This window comes from Chanos chanos, chromosome 5 (genome assembly GCF_902362185.1).
Source record: "Chanos chanos chromosome 5, fChaCha1.1, whole genome shotgun sequence".
NCBI classification, from domain to species: Eukaryota; Metazoa; Chordata; class Actinopteri; order Gonorynchiformes; family Chanidae; genus Chanos; species Chanos chanos.
Genome location: NC_044499.1, coordinates 15,302,136 through 15,326,415, shown reverse-complemented (window position 1 = coordinate 15,326,415; position 24,280 = coordinate 15,302,136). Strand labels below are relative to the sequence as shown.

At 38.8% G+C, this 24,280-nt stretch overlaps 3 protein-coding genes across 3 annotated transcripts; 1 reads left to right on the top strand and 2 right to left on the bottom strand.

The window, feature by feature from the left end:
- Positions 1–2,455: 2,455 nt before the first annotated feature.
- On the top strand, positions 2,456–7,174 carry zbtb47a (zinc finger and BTB domain containing 47a). Its single transcript, XM_030775255.1, has 6 exons — positions 2,456–2,544; positions 4,078–5,463; positions 5,566–5,713; positions 6,061–6,176; positions 6,306–6,450; positions 6,543–7,174. Exons 1-6 carry the CDS (start codon positions 2,542–2,544, stop codon positions 6,974–6,976), a joined length of 2,232 nt encoding a protein of 743 aa, XP_030631115.1. The 5' UTR covers positions 2,456–2,541; the 3' UTR covers positions 6,977–7,174.
- Positions 7,175–11,052: 3,878 nt separating this feature from the next.
- klhl40a (kelch-like family member 40a) lies at positions 11,053–14,227 on the bottom strand. The gene is made up of 6 exons (XM_030775636.1): positions 13,115–14,227; positions 12,375–12,535; positions 12,046–12,153; positions 11,729–11,914; positions 11,483–11,632; positions 11,053–11,164 (listed from the first exon to the last, which is right to left on the bottom strand). The coding sequence occupies exons 1-6, from the start codon at positions 14,225–14,227 to the stop codon at positions 11,053–11,055; spliced, it is 1,830 nt and encodes a 609-aa protein (XP_030631496.1).
- Positions 14,228–16,080: 1,853 nt separating this feature from the next.
- Positions 16,081–21,630, bottom strand: hhatla (hedgehog acyltransferase like, a). The gene is made up of 11 exons (XM_030775766.1): positions 21,525–21,630; positions 20,562–20,629; positions 20,342–20,455; positions 19,308–19,502; positions 18,530–18,739; positions 17,781–17,952; positions 17,433–17,577; positions 17,277–17,312; positions 16,884–17,085; positions 16,468–16,609; positions 16,081–16,217 (listed from the first exon to the last, which is right to left on the bottom strand). Exons 1-11 carry the CDS (start codon positions 21,628–21,630, stop codon positions 16,081–16,083), a joined length of 1,527 nt encoding a protein of 508 aa, XP_030631626.1.
- Between the last annotated feature and the right edge of the window lie 2,650 nt (positions 21,631–24,280).

Genomic DNA, 24,280 nt, shown 5'->3' with positions numbered 1-24,280 from the left:
AATGTAGCAATTAGAGTCACCTTTGGCCTCATTAGGTTTTCCCCGCTGGTAAAAGATGCTATCTTATAGATCCTTAATTGCATATAACCGTCACACCAAAAGGATGATACAGTGACCTCTTATGTATCTTATGACCTTGTTCTTTATTTACTTCATTAGAACTTGCGGAAAATGCAATGTGACCAAACAGGGACAATTTGTAATACACCTGAAAAGCCTCAATTTATTTGAAGTTGTTGTCTGCTTCTTTGTCCTTCAAACCTTATGCAAACATGGATTAGCATGAGTGGCTTGTAAGTCATAAAGAATGTGGTTTTTTTTTTTTGCAGCTTTGTGGTAGACTATGTCACTTGATATGGTTTCATAATGTGTTCTATGACTGTAATTTATGGCTTGATGTAGTTCTGTAAAGGTTTACATGAGCTGTACTATGTGTTATTCTGTTTTATTGTTCTTTATGTTTTTCAGTACTTTTGTCAAGATCGGTACTGATGTTTTTGACGTTTGACGGCATTAATCAATGTGATTAGGTAGGTCATGCTTATTCACACTGCAGTGGTAAAATGAACTTTATGGAGATTGCAGGTTTATGTTAGAAAGTGATTTTTGTACCTGAATGTGCAATAAAATGTATGTGACAAAACAACTTCAATTTAGGATGGGTTCTTCTTGTCTTATAAATTTTTGGTTATGGCTGATTTTATGTAAATGACAAGTATGTGATATAAAATACCTATATATATTTTTTTCTTTTTAATTATTAAAATAAGCTGCACACCAATGAAGCTGCACACTCCTTGACAAAGATTTCACTGGTGTAAATGATATGTATACAAAGTATTAAAGACCTATTGTGAGAGAAGGCAGCTTTGTTATTGTAATACTTAATGCATGCGTATGTGTGTGTGTGTGTGTGTGTGAGAGAGAGAGAGAGAGAGAGAGAGAGAGGAAGAGAGAGTGTTAAAAGGGAGAGAGAGAGGGAGAGAGAGATTCTACATTTGAAATACATCCCTTACATCACCTCAGCAGAGACAAGGCAAAGTACTATTGTTGGTCTTCATTTATGATCTTGTTTTTAAAGATACAACTTTAGCATTCATTCATTTTTTACTTCTGAAAGTGAAGAGACATAAAACTCAGAAATTTACAAGCAAAAATTCAGTCATTAACATATGGAAAGACAATAAAATATTAAATATGAATAACAGTTTTTAAAAAATGTGTGTGCACAGAATGTATGTGTGCTTATCTGACATCCAAAACAGTGATTCTCAACCCAATTCTCAACACCAGCCAGCTCTGCACAAGCACCCCTGATTCAAAAATGATTCAACGCTTAAAATTAGCCCATTATCTGAACTATGCAACCTGTCAATTTAAAAAAAAAGATTATGTTTTACCAAATGTCTGTGGTACAGTTCTTTAGGCACTGTCTGTAAAAGCTTACGTTTTGTTCTGAATTTTCATCAAGCCGGCAAAGCTGCATCACTGATGAATATGAGGTGTGCCGACCTCATTTTCAAGTTCCAGACCTTTTATTACGTTGAGCCATCATATTGTTAACAGAAATTCACATTCACAAGAGGTGTTAACAACATGATATAAAGCATTGTTCAGTTTATACCAAGACTGTTTTGTAACCAATAAACGGAACCAGTTCTCTTTTCCTGTCAAATAACGTCATATAACAGCGAAGTACCTAATTGCAACCTGTTTTGAGTTAATGTTCGTTAGCAGTGTTAGCTTTGGGACAAGATGAATAAGAAATCATAGTTAGAAATGGGATAATTTACTTTAAGTACTTCGTGAATGTTTGCATGTTTGGCACATCAAAGACGACGTGGAGACATAACACATAACTCAATTGTTCTCCTAATAATGTTGATGACATAATCTCTCCAAAGAACCTATACTGGCTGCATTATTTCCAAGCAAACTCCACGACAGGTGCAGCTTCTCTAGCAGGATTGAATCTTCCGTCACAGTCAAAATTAGGCAAATAACGTTTAACGACGCGCAAGCGATAGCGGTATTGTAGCTCCCCCGTGTGGATATACATATCGCTCTTCCGCTGAGAACAGGGATCTGCTGAACCGGTTAAACTTCTCCATGGACTCGTTGACCCTGAATGTCTAGTGTTGTGTGAGTGCACGAGTGTTCGGGGTCACTCTGAACAAATTGTTGAAGTTGTATTAGGTTGTCTCGCTGATTTTCAGATGTTTCATTCGTATTCCATGCAGAGACAAAGAACTGTGTTAATATTTACACAAAAATCCGGGGATTATCACGTCCCTGTCGCTTTAAAGCTCCAGACAAAACGCCCCATATGATTTTGGAGCTCCAATCACCAGTTCCTTCGGCTAAAAAGCAGACGCTGCGCTTATCGTATCATTCTACATGCAAACATGGCGAAAAGGCTCAGATGTCCAAAGAAATATACATCGTTTAAATGTGAAAGATAAGTGTTTTCATGGCGAAGAATAATTTAAATCATATGGAGGGGAATCAGCACTCCTTCGCGGCAGAGAACAGTGGATCACAATGGTAGCACACCTTGTTTTATGATCGCCTATTTGCTGTCATTTTGATGTCTTGCAAATTTGAGAATTGCGTCTCGGGCCTCTAAACTGGTAAACATTTTGTCAGAGTGGATGTCATGGCTGTTTACTTGGTGAAATGAATTTCTTAAGTGTAAAGTGAATCGTCTGCTACATCTCTGTCAGCTGCAAACTTTCTGATGTTAGAAATGTGCAGTGATGCAGGGAAAAAACGGAGCATAGATTAAAAAGAAGAAAAAAAAACCAAAAGAAAAAAAAAACCCAGTGAGATACTGTGTGTTCATATTTCCTGATTGTCTTACATTGGACATCATTAAATTACAATTTACATAAAAATAGAATTTTCTTTTGTGATGCCATCCTTATGTTTTGAATGAATTCATGATGTACAGTTAAGTAATGCTGGCATGTTGAAATCAGTAAATTAACCCTGAGCTGCCTGCTTATGGTTTAATTTGAAATGTTTTTACGTATTAACAAGGCACTTTTTTGTGGATGTGTTTTACTGAATTGGTTATTTATGGTTAGTTACCACAAATAGCCCTGCATATGGCAAAGTTACAAGGACTGTCGGATGAGTTCTTACTTGCATTTTAAATCCTTTTACTAAACTAATCTTGACTGTCAGGTGTCCAGTCGCCAACTAAAAAGAAGTCTGGTCTTGGTGTGTATTTGCACCTAGTTACACATGGTATTCATTTGATTCTTCTTAGTATTACACTTTTTTTTTTTTTTACTTTTTTAATGACATTACTTTATTTCTATGGCACATCCACAGTTTCTTTAGTTTTCATTATTGCACAGAAATAAAACAATAAAAAAATAAAGCTCTCACAAAGAGCACCAAAGTTGGAAACCTTGACCTCATGAAGCACACTGAAGCTTTATTTCTATGTGTTTTCAAATATTCATACAGAAAGGATTTTGGTAGTCACAAGTAAATGTGACTGTAGTTTTTAAAACTCTTAATGTGAGCTTTTGGAAGCTTAATCTTGTCAGATCAACAATATCAGATGTCAGATGAATTCACATCTCTGCAAACTCTGCCGTGTAAAAGCGAAGTATTTGTAAAGTAGAGATAAGGTAGCGTGTAGAGAGGCTGGTTTTGGAACTGGGTGTATCTGAGGACGTCTTTATTCAAAGCCGCTGCAGCTGGATGGCACTGCAGAATAATCCCATAACCCCCCTCACATCTGGAAGTTTGGGTTAATATCTGGGACAGGCCAGAGGTGGAAAAAGCTGAATGGCCATTGTTTTCCATTAAGTTTTCTACAAAGAGCAATAAATTGTATTACGGAATAACATCGGGAGTTTCCGCCAGATGGCTGTCAATAGCCGGTTAAACCTTCTCTTTTAATTGAGCTAAACTGATAGTGAGCAAAATATAAGCTAGGCCTATATTTGTCTCTCTAGTTCTCACTTGTAAGCATCTTACAGTGTGTTGCTGAGTTGATTTGAATGATATTTGTGAATGTGTGCTGGTGTGTATCTGCTGATGTCTGCTGCTGTCGTCTTTTAGCTCATAGTAGAGAAGACTGCTGACCAGCCCTCTGCTGAGTTCTCACTGGTCGAGGATGTGGCACTACACTTCACCTTTTTAATGGACAGGCTGAATGAGCAGCGCCTATTCCAGCCAGACCTGTGTGACGTGGACATCGTGCTTCTGCGCCACAAGACCTCTTTCCAGGCACACAAGGGTGTGCTGGCAGCATATAGCCCCTTCTTTCACTCTCTGTTTGCCTCAAGCAAGGAACTGCAACGTGTGGAGCTTTCTCTTGAGGCCCTTAAGCCACAAGGCCTGCAACAGATTCTGAACTTCATCTACACCTCTAAGCTGCTGGTTAACAGCTGCAACGCGCAGGACGTCCTCAAAGCTGCCACAGTCCTTCAGATGAGTAACATCGCTTCCACCTGTACTGAGCTTATCAGCAGAGGCTCTCTGAGTATCATCCCCAGTGTGGACATGGCAAAGCAGGGTGCCAGCACTCAGGGATGGATCAATGGCAATAGCAATTCAACAACCTCTAGTCTCTATGTGGACATCAAACAGGAAGCTGACCCATCTAGTGCCAAAATCTATGGGAAGGAAAGCGGAGGAAACCTGTATGCAGTGCATGTTGGAGATGGCGTAGGAAAGTCTGGACATACAGTGAGTGTTCAAACTAAGCAGTATTTCAAAAATGAGGAGAGCGAAGAGGACCGGGAAGTTTGCAAAGCTGATGAGAAAATAGAAGGGGTGAGAGAATCAGAAGATCATGATCATTCTTCATTCAATCGAGAGCAGATCATTGTGGAACTGAATTTGAACAATCAGACCTTGAATGTGTCTAAAGGCCCAGAAGGGAAATCTTCCCCCACAGCAACACCATCAAGCATTGGGCAGCAGGGGCCTGGAGGGGAGAGAAAGAACAATAGAGACGTTGATGATGATGAGGAGGAGATAGAAGAAAACAATGATGTAAACATGGAGGAGCAAGAGGACAATCAGAGTGAAGAAGATGACCCAAGACATGGAGGCACTAGTGAGGAGGAACATGTAGCAGCAACACATGGAAACCTCACAATACCAGACTTCTTGTCTCAACGACCTCGGCGGCAAACCAGGGCTGCAAGGGATACCATGGCAACTGTTTCCATGAGAGCCAGTTTGAGGGTTAGGCAGGACAGAGGTCACGGTGGGAGCAGTGCGGATCAGGAGACCCAAGGGCAGAAGGTTCGGCTGGAGGAAAGACAGCACTTTCCATGTGGGAAATGTCCAAGGATTTTCAACAACCGCTGGTATCTGGAGAAGCATATGAATGTGACTCACAATCGTATGCAGATTTGTGACAAATGTGGGAAACGCTTCTTGCTGGAGAGTGAACTTCTGTTGCACCATCAAACTGACTGTGAGAAAAGCATACAGGTACACGTTGGGGTTTCACTGAGATTTTTGGTATGAAAGTGTGGTATATTTGTAGCTTTTTATCAAGCTTACATACATTTTCTATGTATGTCTCTTTTGAAGTGTCTCACTTGTGGGAAGGCTTTCAAGAAGCTCTGGTCACTACACGAGCACAATAAGATTGTTCATGGTTATGCAGAGAAGAAGTTTACCTGTGAGGTGTGTGAGAAGAAGTTCTATACCATGGCACATGTACGCAAACACATGGTTGGTGAGTGAAAATTTGGAATTTTTATGATTGCCACAGTGTTCAGAGGACTAATCACTATACGCTAATTAATTAGTTTCAATTAATGAGTTAAAATTTAGATTTTTTATGAGTGGAGTGCCACAGTGTTCAGAGGACTTGAAACTAATCACTATGCACTAATTAATTAGTTTCAATTAATGAGTTAAAATGTAGATCTTTTTATGAGTGGAGTGCCACGGTGTTCAGAGGACTTGAAACCAATCAGTTTACACTAATTAATTAGTTATAATTAATGAGTTATTAATTAATATGTATTACTTATGTTTAATTAATTAATACATCTAAATGAACCTGTCTGACTTCTCTAGCCCACACAAAGGAGATGCCATTCACCTGTGAGACATGTGGCAAGTCTTTCAAAAGGAGCATGTCTCTGAAGGTGCACTCCCTCCAGCATTCAGGAGAGAAGCCCTTCAAGTGTGAGGTTAGGAAAACTGTTCTTAATAACTGCATATTCACTCAGAGTTAACTGTTCTGGTCCAGGATATATTTTTGATCCATGATGAATCTTAAGGTAAGGATTTTTTTTTTTTCCTGTTTTGATCCTTTGCAGAACTGCAGCGAGCGCTTCCAGTATAAGTATCAGTTGCGTTCTCACATGAGCATCCACATTGGCCACAAACAGTTCATGTGTCAGTGGTGTGGCAAGGACTTCAACATGAAGCAGTACTTTGATGAGCATATGAAGACTCATACAGGTGATTCACACATGTCCTCGCGTATATCTTATTGTTTGTTCCGTTCATTTTACACCATCTGTTTTGTATTAATGTCCATCTGCCTCTTTTAGGAGAAAAGCCGTATATATGTGAAATCTGTGGGAAGAGTTTTACGAGCCGGCCCAACATGAAGCGCCATCGTCGCACGCACACTGGGGAGAAACCCTACCCCTGCGACGTGTGCGGGCAACGATTCCGCTTCTCAAACATGCTGAAAGCCCACAAAGAAAAGTGCTTCCAGGTTAGTAACCCTATGACCTCTGACAACCCTCCTCAAGAATTTGACTCTGCCTCCATGCCTAATCAAATGGAGGTCTCAGCCAATCAGGTGTCCTCGATTCCAGTGGGGCCAGCAGCAATTAGAGATATTAGTTCTCATCCTCATTCTGTTGCTTCCTTTTCCTCTTCGATGCTTCGGTCAGTGGGTGAATTCCCTCCTCATTCTCACCTGCACTCTCTACCACCCTTGTTCCCTTCTGGAAGAGTGGACTCCAGTAACAATTAACTGTTCTACTGTTCTGTGTTCTTGTCTCTTTTTCATATTAACTCAGAGGTACTTCTCATGTAGCAAAGGGTCCTGTGAGACAGAATCTGGCGTCCTGTCTCTCTCTCACATCTTATGAAATCTTATATTGTATAGATAATGTAATACATTGTAGCTGTCCTTTTGTATGTTCACAGTGATCGTAACTTGTTTTGTCCTGTCCTGTATAGCTGGCATAATGGATAGATTGGACAACATCTTTCCTTCTTGATGCTCTTCTTGATCTCGAATCAGGGAAGAGTCAAATAGGAACCATACTTGCATATAATTATTATCTTTGTTAATGTGATCAGTTGTCCAAAAATATGCCTAGTTATATGTACACTAAAGATTCATTTCTAAACTAGTTGTGCATTCCACTAGTGGGTAAACTTACTCATTATACCATATATCAGTATGCTACTGTGTTTAGAAACCCCTTTTAAGCACTAAAATGTATTTTAAATAGTGTGTCATACTGTCTTTTATTCGGGCCAGCTACTTCTGCTAATATGAAATTTTGGAGTCAATGGTACTTCGTTATGTCTCTGTCAGATTTTCCTTTGATATCTTCTTCCAAGTGTGTCCTTGTTATGTTTGCTAATCTCTCTGTTAGAGAGAGATAGAAGTAAAGGCAGTTTTTACATTTTAGTGGCTATTAATAAAACAAATCTTTCTTTCTGTCTGTAATAGTATATTTTATTCGAGAGCCTCAAAAACCAAATATTCTTCTTTCTTAATTAGCCAGTGCTATTCTTTGTGTTCACTTTCATGTAATCGTGTGAGTTTTTTATGTAGCATTCAACACTGGCATTACTATGGATTTGATAGTACTGCACAGGACAATGTGAACCTGGAAATGGTTTGTAGTTCTAGTATTGGAGCGTATGAGGTCTGTGTAATTGTTAGCTGTAGCTTTGGCTTTTCATTAAAATGGAAAGGATAGCATCGTCATGATAAATGGTTGGATTTGTTTCTGAACAAAGGTTTGTTAGACTAAACTATCTGGCATTGCTTGTAAGGCTAGTCTCCAGAGTTAGTGTTTTGTTTAAGCTGGTGACTGTTGCTTTAGTTTGTGATATTTCAGTGTTGAAGTGAAGTCTGTTGTCCTCAGTATGCACGCTCTACTTTCTAATTTGATTGTCCCTGGGAATCCTTCAATGTATTAGGTCTTATGTGGAAGTTAGATAAGTTTGGTTAAGATTGTTTGAAGTTCCACATAATGTAATCATATGTATCGACCATTAAGTGGCCAACGTTAAATATCTTGAATTGATTCCTTAATTTTGCACTGTTATTTACAGCACATACGGCTGTTACTCCAATCACTTGTAAAACACGTGTGTCACAATATTGACTGTATGTTCAATTAATCTGTTCCAGTTAAGTGTGAAAAAAAGTTATATTTTTCTTTTTTTTTTCAGTTAAACAACTTATGTCTTGTGTACTTTTTTAATTTGACAAAGCACACAAAAACAAAGTGTTTTATGAAACACTATAAGACTGTCTGAACTGCTAATATCATTTGATATGCCAATTAAAATTATTTTAGCACTCCCAGTTCATAACCGTTTTATTGTGTTATGTACTGTTCCACCATCCTGTGAAGTTTTAAGGCACCTTATAAATATGTGTGGGTTACACAGATAGAGGATTAGAATAGTCAGATGTTGGAGTAAGTTCAAAATGATTGCTGACTATCAGAGGAATTGGAGCAGAAACCAAACTGTGTGTTATTTGACTAATATATTGAGCCAAAACATGATAATAGTGACTTTCAGATTAGACCTTGACAATGGAAATTATTCAGCCTTTTGGAAAGTCTGTGCTCCTTACCAGTTGTGTAGATGGGGATGTTGTTCTATTGTCATTTCAGAGTTTATGTGCTGATAATCAAAAGTATATTTTGCATTGGTATTTTTTTGTTTAGAGGTGTTGTTAGCCTTAAATGTATAAGTGGACCGAACATACACTAGTGAATTGTCTGGAGGCTAATAATAGCAGTGAAGTGATATTGAATGTGCTTGGATAAATGGTGCTGCTATTGATGAATAGCTGGAGATTTTGGTTGTCATAGCAAAGATACCAACATGATGGTATTGGGTCTTAACTTGAAGCGCAGAAATGTTTTTTGAACCTAAGTAGCATGACCTATTGTCTTGTGCAGTATTAATTTGATAAAAATCCCTATATTTTAGTATTCTGTATTGTAATATAGTTATTTGCATCCCCACTTTTAATGACATTGTTTATTCATTAGGCACTTTAAAATGGCTGTTTTTAACTTGCTATTTGTTGGAGATATAATGTGTGAAATTAGCATTTGGGAACAATTGCATAAATGATCAGAAATAAATGATTGATGCCCTAAATGTGAAATATGAACGGATATCATGTCTTATAGTCTCAAATGAAGACTTTATTGCTGATTCACAAGCTATTTCTTGTAAACTGAAAGACCAAATAGAGAAGTTTCAGCATCCCTTCGAAATGCTTTTCGCACTTTGCAATAAGGAAAAATAATTTCTTGATTATCTCTTGAAACTGTAAAAAGTAGCTGGATTAAAGCGAGGGATGTCTATTTACTTAGATTATAAATCTGTCATTTTTTTTTTGGTTTGTTTTCTCATCATTTTGCGTTGCTTACAGAAGTGGGAAAAATAAGCATAACCATGTATTGTATTAAAATTTTGAGTTTTGCTGACAGCCATTTTTAATTACATTTTGCTGCCCTTGTACTGTAATGTTTGGGTTCTGCTGCTAGAGGGGGTAGTTCTCTGTAAAAAGTGATTTTATTGCCTTATTTTCACATCAAATCTGAGTCTCTGTACATCTTGGAATTAAACCAGTTGCTTCACAAACATGCAGAATAAGAAACAAGAACAGAAGAACATGGCTGAAAGTATTGTTAGAGAGCTCCTGTTTTTCTTATGGGGTAACACTGTCCAAGTTTTAAAATGTGTTGTTGAAACATTTTTATTATTTCAACACCCCACTCGCACACACCAACCAATTTTTCCTAACAAATATAAGCCAAGTATCATACTTTTGTACAGAAGTGTATTCCTTGTGTGTAGAAAGATATTATTGTGCTATATCAGCAAGAAGGTCAAAGCTATTCATGGACAGTTGTGTCTAGAGGTGCTAATTATAATGGTCTATATTCTAGCTTATATTGTATTGGCAACTCACTGGGTACTAGTGTATCTGTAAAAGGCCTAAAGAAAATTGCTGTCATCAATAAATGTAGATTTTATTCCAAACTGTGTACAATTGTGTTTTATTGTGTGATGTATATGTACTCATATACTCAATGTGTTGTACAGTCCCGGTAATTATACTGTATGACATGTATATAAACTCTTGCACCTCAAATGTTTGTGTAACATACACTTTACCATTAAACTGTGATGTTGATTTGTTTCACCTGACAGTTATAAAGCAAACATGCAAAAGTGGGACTGAAAAAATGTATGAGAATAGTCTCGCAAACAGCTGTCTTGCCTTGAAAGTGGTCATATCACAAGGGTGTTCTTTATTTTAACCACTTAAACATTTCTTCTGCTAAAGCTAAAAAAGTACAATAATATGCAAATCAACCTATTCTCTCTCTCTCTCTCTGTCGCTCTTGTTCACTCACTCACTCACTCTCTCTGTCAAACACATACACAATCATGTTTTAATGAATTGAAAAGTATTTAGTACATTTTTGAACAACAAACTTAGATTATCATGAAAAAAATGGCTTGCTTTTTTTGAATGATCTGATATGGTCATTGATTATAAAGAGACACTATGCTGACTTCAAACTTCTGCACTGTGACTTCTTGGAAAACAATGCCGCTCATGCTGTTTAAATATCTAGTCATAATATTTTCTTGTGCAAAAGACGTTAATCGTGATTCAAATGGGTGATGGAGACTAACCTTTTCACAGCTGTGTCTTCCTCAATAAGTTATATGTCACAAGTCACATGTAGCATCCTATTATCAGCAACTGACCCAGCAATATTCAGTTTTGATACTGAATTGAGTACACTGTATTTATTATATGTATATTTACATCTTATTCAGTCTTAAGGTATTGAGCCTCACACCAAGCACGGTGGCGCCCTCAGCATAGCGGATCTCTCTCAGAATCCCATTCCAACAGTTTTCATCCTCATCAAACCTGTGGGAAAAGAAAAGTGGAATACAGTATTTTCTTCAGAGATATTTCACAGTATTGATTTGTGTACTAGAGCAATTTTGAAAAATGCTATAAAATCAAAAAAGGAGGAATATAATGCCAGAAACAGTATAATGTACAATGTCTGAAACAGAAGAAAAGATTGAAAAAAAAACATGTAACAGAGTATGAATATATGAGTTTAATTAAGTAAATATTCTATCTATTAAGATTTAGCCACTGTCAAAGAGGATTGTTTTCAGGTCTGCTCTTTTCTAGATGATATTTCACTGTTGAGAGCTATTGGTCTATATGACTGACCTCCAAATGTCATTCATCTCAGTGGGCACCAGCTCCTCACTGGTTTCACTGGGCATCATGGCGAAACCTCCCACCGCATACATACAGCCACCCAGTGTGATCAGGTTGAGAGAACTCCTCTCCTGAGGGAATTCCACAAACTCTGACCACCTGAGACAAAAGGCACACATACAAGCCATTACATAACGTAAAGGCTTTACTTTTTATGCTTGTGGTTACATTCACTGAGATGTTTATCAAACTTACTTGTTCTTGGCAATGTCATAGACCTCAACACTACTAGTCAGTCCATTATCAGTGACTCCAGTCACCACGTAAATGTTGTCCTTGTAGACGGTAACACCAAACAGAGAACGGGCAGTCTTCATTGGGGCTAGCTCTTTCCATTCAAACTTTGTGGGGTCATAGACACACACCCTCCGTAAACACTTTCTATTTTACAAAAAAAAAAAAAAAGGATTGTGTCAGGATATCAGAATATTCTGCAGAAAGGTATCTGTGCTTTGTGTTATGTAATTATTAACTGACAGAGATGACTGAATGGCACTTAAGTGAAAACTTACTTGCTTTCAGCTTTTCCACCTATTACATAAACTAGACCCTTGTGTGAAACGGTTCCATGACCATACACAGTGTATGGTAGAGGGTCTGATTCTCCCCATTTGAATGACCTATACGAAAGTATAGAGAGGTTCACAGATCAGACATGACAGCCAAATTATTAAGATGATCTAATCACAATACATGTGGTTAATGTACGGTAGGTCATAACTTCAAAAGGGCATCTCACTTTAAATGGTGACATATCTGTGGAACTCATTTTGAAATCACATCACATCGTTCTTTGAGACAATGACGTGTAGTATGACTGAATAGCTTTGAATATACTCACTGTCTGTCATATATCATAACAGAGTCCAACACATGCTCTCCTTCTTTCAGCTCTTTTCCTCCCACCACAAAGATGGAGTTCTCAGCCTCCGCCAGCCCGAACAAGCAGCGTGGATTGGGCAGCGAGGGCATCCCGAGCCAATCAGAGCTCATGGGATCAAACTGTGTCACAAAGCCAAGTAACATTCAGGAGTGTTACATTAGCAACTGAGAATGATAGGAAACTATTTCTCATCAAATGGTTAGATAATGTGTGGGGTCAGTTAATCCTCATATTCACTAATATGTCAGATGTCACCCACAATATATAACAAACTTACAGAACAAAGATTCATTGGAAAAAGAAAGAAAGAAAGAAAGAAAGAAAAGAAAGACTTACAGACAGACAGCAAGCAAGCAAGCAAGAAAGAAAAGAAAGACTTACAGACAGACAGACAGCAAGCAAGCAAGCAAGCAAGAAAGAAAGAACGAAAGAAAGAAAGAAGCAAATAAACAAAAAAACAAGCAAACAGTGCATTAAGTGAAAGTCGCAACACTAACAGCGACAGGATGATCAACTTCACAGGGATCTTTAAAAAGAACACCTGATTGGGAGATGATGTGGATTCTGTGCTGAACTTTCCATTCAAATTGTCGTTTAGAAGTAATACATGAAACACGATTCATTTTAAGTACATTTCCAAAAGATCATATTTGTTTACTTACAAACCACACAGTACATGCAAATAATGAGAACTTTACCTGAAGAAAGTAAGAGGTTAGTGGATTCTCTTTGTTTTGCTCATTGTAGTAGAGACCCCCAAGCACAAATATCTGATTCTCCTTTGTCACCAGACTGCAGTGATTTTTAGGGATATCAACAGATGTGGATGCCATGAAGCATTCGTTACCGGCCGGGTCATAGGCCACTGTCCCCGCATCACTAATCATAAGTATAAGGTCCCTGTGGAACATCCCAAAACGGAGGTTATCATTTAGAATTGCTGGAAGAAATCCTTCCTCGTTCTCATCCTCAGTATCTCCTTTAGCTCCTGACTTCTTGGTCTTTTTGTGCTCAACTTTGGGAATCACACCTCTTTGCGCATCTTTAATGAGCTGCAGTTCTGCCTTGATCTCCTGGTTGGACCGGATCCACTCGTGGCCCTCCACTTTCTCTCTGAAGTAATCCACTGACATCAGACGAAAGCGCACGCAGTGCAAGAGATCTGGCAGGTCCTTGAGTCTCTCCTCCGTGTCATATCCTACCCAGTCCATCAGTGACTCAAAGACAGTCTCCTCTTTCTCCACATTCAGTGCGTCGCATGTGATTATAGCAGCCAGTTCACTGGGGCCCAGCTGATGGAAGTCCTGGTCCCGGATGATCAGCTGGTAGCGGTCACAGATGAAGTCTCGGGCTTCTACAGCCAGCCGTGGGCAGTCCAAGAGCAAACCCAGCCTGAATATAGCCAAGCAGTTACTCAAGACAAGTTTCTGTTGTAGGTAGGATACGCACACGCTGAAGATGGAGGGGATCTGGTACATATTAGCCGCCATGAAGATGTCCTGGACGTTCTGCTCAGTCAGGTTGATGTCTGAGGTGTAGAGGTACCTCAGTATCATTGCCATGACACCCGGTTCCACGTCTTTCAAGATAATCTCACGCTTCTTGCTTTCCTCCAGATTGGACAGGAACATGGCCTTAAAGTAAGGGCTGCTGGCAGCCAGCACCAGCTTGTGGCAAGGGAATTCCTGGTCCTTGATCTTCAGAACACAGTCCACAAACTTTTCGTTCTCCAGGAGATCACAGAGCCCATCCTGAAGGAGTGACTGCTGATACATCCGCGGCTCTCTCACCGGATCCACAGGAGCGGCCATCTTTCCACACGTTTGTGGGGGTTAGAGTGATATCTGTGTGTCCTCGTCCTCTCCCCAACAGGACTGGACTGATTATATTAAGGGTGCTTCCCTAACGGAGAAATGCAGGCTGTTCTCACAGTGCCAGTGTGGGATGGCTGCTCTCTTCAGCTGTCTTCAGTTGTCAGTGTCTATCTATGAGTTTATTTATAGAACAGGACCTCAAAGAGCTACAGCAATCCATTTTAGAGGGCCTGAAATTTGAAACACCCTCCCACCATCTCTACCAGTCCACTAACGCCAACAGCTGACGTTCTGTGCAGAGAGACTATCAGGTGTCAGGTCCCTCAGATAGGACAGTGACTAACTGTATCACACTATGCCTGCTGAGGCTTTCTTTCAGTCATTTACTCGGTAGAAAAAAAGGAAAAGGGATCATAATGGTGTGGCATGACTTTTTGAACTTCAGGTGATGGGAACCAGTGACATTGTTGGAGAACAATTAATGCCCTCTAGTGGCACTCACACATTTTAAGAAATCCACACCTCCATCAGAAAAAAACAAAACATTTTTTGTGATTATGGGGGGATTTCTGTAGCAGATTATAACGACCATTTCGAGCCTATGCAGCGATGATCAGCTGCACTCTTAGTATTGTAACAGTTGATCATAACAGAACCAAATGATCGGTTAAAATCAGCACACAGGACTTAATGTACTATATTCATCTCATAATATACCACTAACAGTGAAATAAGATTTCTATTCATGATTGCATTTTGGCAAGTAATTGTCAAACTGATTAAAAGTGACAAATTTTTTGAGAGGTCTGAATGATGTGGGTGAGCTCGGGGCTTGTTTGTCTCTCGTATCAGACTCAGAGTGCAGACCAGACTGTAGCTCTATTGAGTGACCCACATTTCTGATAAAACACCCCAAGCTCTTTTGTAGGCCACAGCTTTAGAGTGGAATATTTTCAGATCATATCTTATATTGGAGTATGACAGAGTCACATCAAAATGCATGGCATCCCCTCACAGAATGCAGCCTGGTTAAACATGAATGATAGTAGTAATAGGATAGTAGCAATAGCACTATTTGCATTTTCAGCCCATGATACTTTGTGAAACTCTTTGTCAGTTCTTTTTCAGTTCTTATTTCTTTTGTAACAGAGAACTGCATTCACATAACATTTAAAGAATAGCAAGATAAGTCTTATTGTGCACCAGCTGTATGTATACAGTACCTATCTAGTAATTAATATACCAAGATTTAACTACTCTAAATGCTCTCTGCTGCTTGCTTGTCTGCATAATTATCAGATAGTTATAACTTTCTTATGTTTCATGCATACTTTGTATGTCAGTTATGTACATATACTGATGTTACAATGAAATACATGGATCATTACACAACCAATTAAAATACACCCACTCTTATCAAACTTGGTCATTCTAAAAATGTTTAAAGCTAAATTATTTGTCTGATACCAGAGTCTGTTAAAAACAACCAAGAGACAATATTGCAAAATGAATTACATATAGCTTTAATATAGCATTTAATATATCGTATTTGCATAAAACATCTCGTAAGCCCAACCCCTTGATACTCGATCTTAATTTAAAATGTGGATAAAAAATGCACTTACTGGTTCGCTTGAGTATGTGTGCCAAAGGAGAGGCAACATTTATCTACAGCAAGTGCACTTCAGGACTATTCACAGTTAAAAACAATGCCTTTTCTTTTTCTTTTTTTTTTAAATAAAAGGCTTGTGTGGTTCAGTGACCATGGTAACGAAACTGCCTGTCTCTGGTATGGAAGCTCGTGGATAGAAAAAAAGCACAGGGATCCCAGAAACTGTATCGCTTTTCCTCTAGTCTTTCTTCTCTTTGTCAGGCTCCTCTGATGGAGCTGGCTCCTCCAACAGTGCCAGTTTCCTCTCCCGCTCCTTCACTAGCTGGACGCCGCAGTAGGTCACAAACAGTACAGACAGGGTGGACATTGGGAACCCTGTGAAGACAACGAATTCATGATTCCCTTCATAGTAAAATGTGTTTTTATCAACAGGCTCTCTTGCCTCTATGGTAATATTATTTTTAAGATAAAGTCAGATTGAGAAACACCCAGAGTTGTAAAAAAAAGTTTAACACAATGATGAATTACCAGTTTTATTTAAATGATTTGATGCTAACTCTGAAGAGCAATCTCAAACTAAAATAGCAATCTCAAATTGCCCAGAATGACATCAGCTTTTACTAACCTTGAACAAGCAATCTTTTAGCCACCAGCTTGGCAAACTGCAGGCTATTCAGGGCAAGAACATTGTAGAGGATGATTTGCCAGAAGTTGACAGCATTGAACAGACCCCTGATTCGGCGTGACATTGCCTCAGACATGGCTCCCTTTAGGAGAATGAGAGAAGAGCTGTACGTTATTGATACTCCATAACAGCCTTCACTGCTGAATTACCATACATACCATTCACTTATACTCTGAGAAAGAGTAAATGCACTTTTAAACAAAAGTACTGGCATTGATACATGATGACCATTTGTATGTTATTGATTCCTGTGGTTGTGAGTACATGTAATTTAACAGTAATCATTCCATCCACCCTTATTGACCAAGCTGTGTTTGATTATCAGGCGGCTGAATCAAGGATCAGTGATATCTCACCTCAATGGTGGAGAAGGGGGGAAAGGAGAACAATTTGGCAACCCACAGCTCAAAGTTCAGACCAAAACAGTTGAAGAAGGACCAGATATAAACTATCTCACAAGGTCCCAGCCAAAGGGTGGTGACAGCAAAAGTGCAGATGGTTGCCAACAGCTCCATAATAATGCCATCATGGTTTCCTCCAATGTAGTCATAAACATACCTTCAAAGGAATATGAGGAAAATGTGTTGGGAACTGCAGAAAGTGGGTTCTCTTCAGTTCCAAATCTTTCTATAACTCGATCAGACTTAGGTATAGTTCAGCAGTAATGCCTAGTACTTCATTCAGCTTGGTATGACAGCTGAACAAAATGGTGGAAGACGTGGATTCATTTATGTTTTATCGATACTTACTTGCACAGCCAGTCATTGATTCCTCTGTCAAAATGTCTGAAAATTGGGGACAAATGAAAAGGAAATATTACTCCTCTGTTTTGTCCACTCAGCTGCAATGTGCTACATATCCAATTAATACTAAATTATTTAGTTCTCACAGAGGCTAATACTTACGTTTCAGCGAAGACATACAACATGGTGATACATTTTGGGGGTTGAGGAGGGTCAAGGTGGTCCAGCCTTGACACAGTGTTGATAACACCGAACATCACAGCTGCTTTCACCCAATCATACACTAGGTTTGAGTAGGCCAAACCAGCTGTGAATCATAAAAGAGTCAGCTTGCTGGAATAATGCAGCATGTTTAAAACAGACCAAAAAAAAAAAAAAAGAAATGTCCTGTTATCACATGACCAAAATAGAAACATTAAATGATTAGATCTAATCTAAAATTAAAATTAGAATATGAAAAATATGTCAGTTAAATGGGATTTCACTTGAACACCAACAAAACACACTAACCCAGGGACCAGTCAGACAACTGTTTCACTAGCTTCATGTCAGAAGGGATGGTCAAAATGTAGAGAAAATGGAAGAAGACATCCACCACCAAAATGGCTCCAAGGTGCACCAAAGCCTGAATGGTGATATTCCACATTTCTCTCTCCTTCCGTGTCAAATCAGGATTGTTAGCCTATTAATATGAAAGTGTGCAGCATCAGTATTTGGCAAGAGTACCACAGACAAATTGTTTTACATGTTGGAATTAAAAACAGAACATACACATTTACTGTGGTTACAACCTCCGACTCTTAATTCCTCAATATCAGTGAGGCAGTTTCAGAGACTTGAGCATGAGTCCATAACAGGAACCAATATCTCTTTTTCAACACTTTCATTATGTCTTTACTCATTTCAATCACTGTAGTTTTGTTGTTTACTAGTCTGGTGTGTGACTGATGCTACATTGTGTATGGGCTTTACCTTTCCTCCTCCCCCCATTTCCACATTTTGTTTTGTGTTTTTGAGAAAAAAGAAGATGACCACAGCAAAAGGAATGGAATCAATTCCTTGCTACTAATGTCCCCTGACGTACACTGACTGCGGTTTAAGTCATTACACAATGAGAATGTGAGACTGCGTTATATGTAGACAGTATTCTGATTGGTGTATGTGCTATCTTAGTCAAGTATGACTATAGCAGCTACATAATGCCAATGACAACAGTCCTCAGAACAAGCACCTGGCTCAAGTTTTTGTGGTGAATTCACCTGCACATGGAACTGATCAAAGGTCATGATGGGTCCGAAAAAGAAGAAAGGGAGGTAGAAGTTGTACTTGAGCAGATCCATGAATGTGTAGTTGCCATCTTTCTTCTCGCAGTTCTCTAAGGCAAAACTCATGCAGCGCATTATGGAAAAACCACATCCTCCATAGAAAAGGACATCCTGAAGGTCAAAGGAGCCAGTCACAAAGCCTGCCTGCAGGAGAACACAAGAAAGAAGAATCATCTCAAAAGACAGCAAGACCACAGGCCTCTCCTCGTTAACTCAGACATTCAAACTGGAGTTCCAAATTGCAGAACTGAACTCTTATAGAAGTCACGTGTTGTAAACAGTGTTACATTAACTCAAGAGTGTGTTGATATTATCCCACCACAGTGCAGAACAATATCCACACTCTCAGAATTTATTTGACTCTGGCAAAGTTTCTGCGTGTAATTTAACCAATGTACCTTGTCTTCTCTTGTTATGGTCAGGAATATTTGATCAACACAAGCTGAATGAATCGTAGGACAGAAATTTGCCAAAAGGACCAATTTCCAACACATGGGACAGCACATATCTACAGAGCTGAAGTCATGCACTACAGCCTACATAATTTCATTATTGCAAGTGTTTTTCTAAGCAGTGTTTTTCATGTATAACAAGCTGGCTTAACAAGTCTTAGGTGTAATGAAAAGGGAAGAGCCTTACATATTATGAAGTATGAGAATGCCTAGGTTGCTGATTGCTGTTGACTATTCATTATCTGAATCCCTCCACCCACCTGCCAGGACATGAAAGGCTCCATCTTGAAGGTGGCAAGGCTGGTGAGTCCAGCCAGGAAACACATCGACTTCCTCTTGACGAGAGCCATGCTGTAGATGATAATGCAGTGAGCCAGGATGAGGGACATGTAGGTCCATCCCATAGTGACCAGGACAGCAATGCTCCCATAGATCATGTACATCAAAGACCTGTGCTGTGGGGAGAGACAAATCCAGAAAATGACTAAATGCACATTACCCCAAGCTTAAGTGTGCAAGTGTTTAAGATATTTCTATCATTCAGTAACTGTGTTTACAGGATCAAGGGCATTGGTAAGGGCGCCATGAGCAATATCAGGAGTTTTTATTTTTAAAATGAAATTAAGATTGACTACTTTCAGGCTCATTTCAAACTAGTTTCATGTTCTTTCTGGGTTATTATCATACACATTAATGTGAACCTATTAATGAAAGCTGATGACTGCAGAGAAACAGTATACTCCGCACTATCTGAATCTAACTTCCAAATAAAATATTACCAGACAATAGGTTAAACAATAAGAAAGTTGTATAAGTACATTTATTAATGTTGGACATAGTAGGAAGTAGTAGCAGTAGTAGTAGCAGATATAGCAGTAGCAACAGCAGTGGTTGTAACAGAAGCAGTAGAAACAGAGAAACAGCTTAGTAATACGCTTTTTAAAATTAGAGGTTTGTTAGTAACTGTTACCTTACTTCCATCAACACCAATCTTCATTGAAAGCAGAAAACAACATGAACATGTGTTATATTTCAAAGTACGGTTGTAAGCACAGTCAGAGATTAGAGACAAACAGTACAGTATTTGTAATGTACAAGCTCTATGAAAGCACAACATTATGTTCTATATTGTTCATACTTTTTGAAAAACATGTTTAATCAATTCCTTATTAGTTCCTTGCCATGCTCATCATTTTAAGATGTTGTTATGTAAATATAATACACACTCATTTCAGCACAGTATTGCTTGCTTTCAGATAGCAAATCCTACCATACATAGCACAAATATACTTACCCTAGGGGACAGCATGGAGCAAATTTTGGCAAAGATGACATGACCAGAGAGAGCAAACAGAATGTGGTTACGGAATGTTGAGAACCACATCACCCATTCAAAATCAGACACATCCTAGAAAACAACAAAAGGCACATCAATGAATATCCCTGTTCATTAGGGGGCTAGCAGTAATGGCATTGTAAAGATGGTGAGAGGGCAGTAAACAAGGTGTATTTACCATTTTTCGGCCAAAATAGTGCCACCCTGGCTGTACACTCTCCCTAAATGCCCTCCTGTTCACATTTTCTGGCAAAAACAAGATAAGAGTGTAGTTGATTTATTTCATTCTCTACAAAATAGTAATGACTTCATATGGTAAATAATGACTTTGAGCATTGCATAATAGCTCCCTCTCTCTCTCTCTCTCTCTCCTATAATCCAGAGAACCATTTATTTGAGGATTATGTGATTGTTTGGTCTACGATAAAACATCTGAGAAATTATGTAATATGGGACACGGTATGAGAGAACTGGAGACTGAGACTATGGTTAAGCATGCACAAAGGCCATCTACACAAAGGCAAATAATTGTCTTTTCATGCCTAAAGGGATATTACAATCTTAAAAAGAACCAGACCAGGGAGAGTCTGCCTTAATTCAGAGTCAGCACCCAATATCAAGCTCATAAGATTAGTTAATATATAACCAAATGATGAAATAAACAACAACTTAAAATTAACTATAATAAAAACAGTTCAAAGTACAAAATAATCACAATTGCTGGTAAATGTTATGTGTAGAGAGTGTCAGACTGTAGAATCTCACGTTGCCAACACATCTTAAATTCAGGATTAGAATAAGATTAAAAGGATCCTTTGCGGTGCAGATAAAATTGTCTCCTCTCATTGGAATTGATAAATTTAGTATCCATCTGGGACATGGTTATAGTTTTTCAAGCTTTTTAATTGCTCTGTGAACAGAACCCACTTAACAGAAATGCAAAGTCAAGGACAATGGGAACAGATTAACAAAACGTTCTATACAATGTCTGCAAAATGCAAAAACAATACTAAACAACTACTATTAAAAAAAAAAACATTGACAATTCACTATTCGTTGGATGTCTTGAACTTGAAATATGTATTGGAATCATAATTTTTTCTTATTTCACTCATTCATTTATCCTTGCAGACATACTCACCACTGGATGCTTCAATGATCCAACTGCCAGCCCATAACAGAGCTAGACACAGAACAGCTGTATAGAGGTACAGCTCAGCTTTGGGAAGGGCAGCTTTGATCCCCATGTTCACTTTTTAGCACCAAAAACAAAAGGGTAACCTTACAGATAAAAGAAAAGAAAAACAGGATATGAAGAAGTGATGTAGAAAAGAGTCGTCATCTTTGTCTGTCTCCTGACAGCAGTATAACAGTCACTGAAGCAGGAGTTGAAGATTCGAGAGATGGGGTGTGAAATAAAGGAGCCTGAGTGGCTAATTTGTAGTGGATAATTATCATTTTAAGGTGTTTGCCAAAAGAAAAGTATGGCAGTGAGCAAGAGTTTAGAGGCTACTATGGTTACACAGACCATTTCTTGGAGGCTACTAAGAAATGGTCTGTGTGAATGTAACCAAATGGACGAGCAAACAAACTATGGAAGAGATTTGAATCAATGTACTGAAATACAGAGAATGAAAACGTTTTAAAACTAACAAGGTATGGACATGAGTATGTTTAGAGCTCAGTGTTAAGTTACCAGAACAAAGGAATGTCAGTTCATATTTGCGACCACTTTGACGTGTCTGATGTCACTGCATATTTACAAGAACTCTCAGCGACAAGAGGGCTTTTCAAACTCACTTTGCCTTGTCAAAGCATCCAGCAATATTTCAGCTAACACGACATTCTGTAGTCATTATAGATAAAAAGAAGGGAAAAGTCCAGCTAAAGAATTTTAAAAAATTGACTACCAACGAATTAGTGCAGTAAATTGTTTCGGGTTCTGTCACTATATTTACTTCGGTTAGGTCGTTTATTTTGGGATGATGTATTACTCATGCTGAGCAATCAGTGAGAGTCTGAATAACATAAGAACTTTCTCAGTAATCTGCATACAACATTGTACTAAAAAGTTGATTCTAATCAAGTTATTTCCAATGAATTAAAATGCGCAAAATACAAAAGCAAACCTTGATCAGTTGATTTATTCCACCAAAGTTCAGTAGAACTAAAATCGTTAATGCCAATTTCTTTTATTTCTCATTAATGACATAGAGTTCTAATACTCTAAAACAAGGTTCTAGAGTCACTGACTTAAATGGGAGCGTCTCCTCACTCCGCACCTCTTCAGAAAACAGCACTGTCAGCTGCGCAAGACAACCACTTCCTATTTTAGTCTGAGCAGTTGCCCACCGCCACGGCGCAGCAGCTGCAGCGCTATGTGATCTCGAGGTGCATCAGGGAACCGCCACAAAGTATGAAGTAAAATAACGCCCAAGAAAAACAGTTCACAAAGTACATACCACTGCATTTGATTAAGTGCGCAGACCAGGAGAAAATAAACATTATGATATTACACAGTTAAATTCAAGTCTTGCTAGTGCCAACTACAGTGAGGTGCATACAAATGTATAACCATTATGATGTAAATGACTCTGCATTGCACTAAAACGCCCACACATTGCTTCGGAGATGTAGCCCACTGCATATTATAAAATGCGAAATGAAGAATACTTATTAAATACGAACCTTGAGTCCTCTTTGTCTGACCGTCTTATATCAGGAGATCAAATATTAACCCCCAACATAAAATAAATAAATAAATAAATAAATAAAAGGGGGAGTCAGTATCGGCTTTACCTAATACATCCGTCCAGTTTCTACAGTGGATGGTGCACCCGGTAGAAGCCAGAGGCGGCTACTGTGGATGTTGCGAGCTTCCAGACGGGAGGGGGTGCAGGGTGTATTTATATTTCAAACCAGCACCGCAGTAAGGGGTGGCTCTGTGTCTGTCCGTCAAACCGGCGCGCAGTCAAAACGCAGCAAATCGATGACCTGGGTTAAAGCGCACGATTCTGTCGAGCCACCCGAACCGCCGGTGATGCCATAAAAATAGATAGAAATAGAATAAAAGGTTCGCAGTTCCATCAGAACCCCTTAAGCTGGTGCTAAATGACCAATGCACTGCCATCAACGATTGTTTTGCTGCCGCTGTGGGGCAGTCAGCGCAGTCATCATCACCATTGCCCGGTGCGGTAAAGTTTAGTCCATCTTGTCAGTTTCTGTAGTGTCTTATCGTTGCGACTAATTAGTAATTGTTAGAGTCCCATGCCTAGGGTCATGTTAAAATGTAAATTTACGGCTGTTTAAATTTACAGTAGGACAGTGTAATGCTGTTGTTAGGAACAACATTAGGAACACTTAATGTTCCTGTAACCTTTGTACATGAGTGGTCATTATCTTTAATTTGTTTTTGAGCAAATTTCATCGCATTATTCATATACTTCCTGACAATGCTACAGTACATCTGTTTGTAAAGATAAAATAAAGTTCAACTCCAGAACCAACAAAGTAGGTCTTTGTCGTCCATCACATCACTCTTACTGTAGCCGAATCCCGAATATTTATATGCCAGGACTCTGGCACAGACTCACAGGCACAGGCAAAAAGAGCAGATACTGTCATCGTTGGGTCAGGTTGCATTTGTGATAAGTGATTATAATACCCGTTTATACTGAATGTATTGTCTATTTTCCTCATTTAAAATAATTGGAGGGGGATATTCAAATGTCATATTCGATAATTATAGTCATGGCAACCAATGGTACTTTTGAACTCAGGCTTTGTGGGTAAGGAGCAACCTTGGGAACCTACCGCATATTTTCGGTATCAGATACCAGGAGGATGACAGATAATGTGACAGTAACACTTTTGAACGCTAGGGGGAAACATATTAAA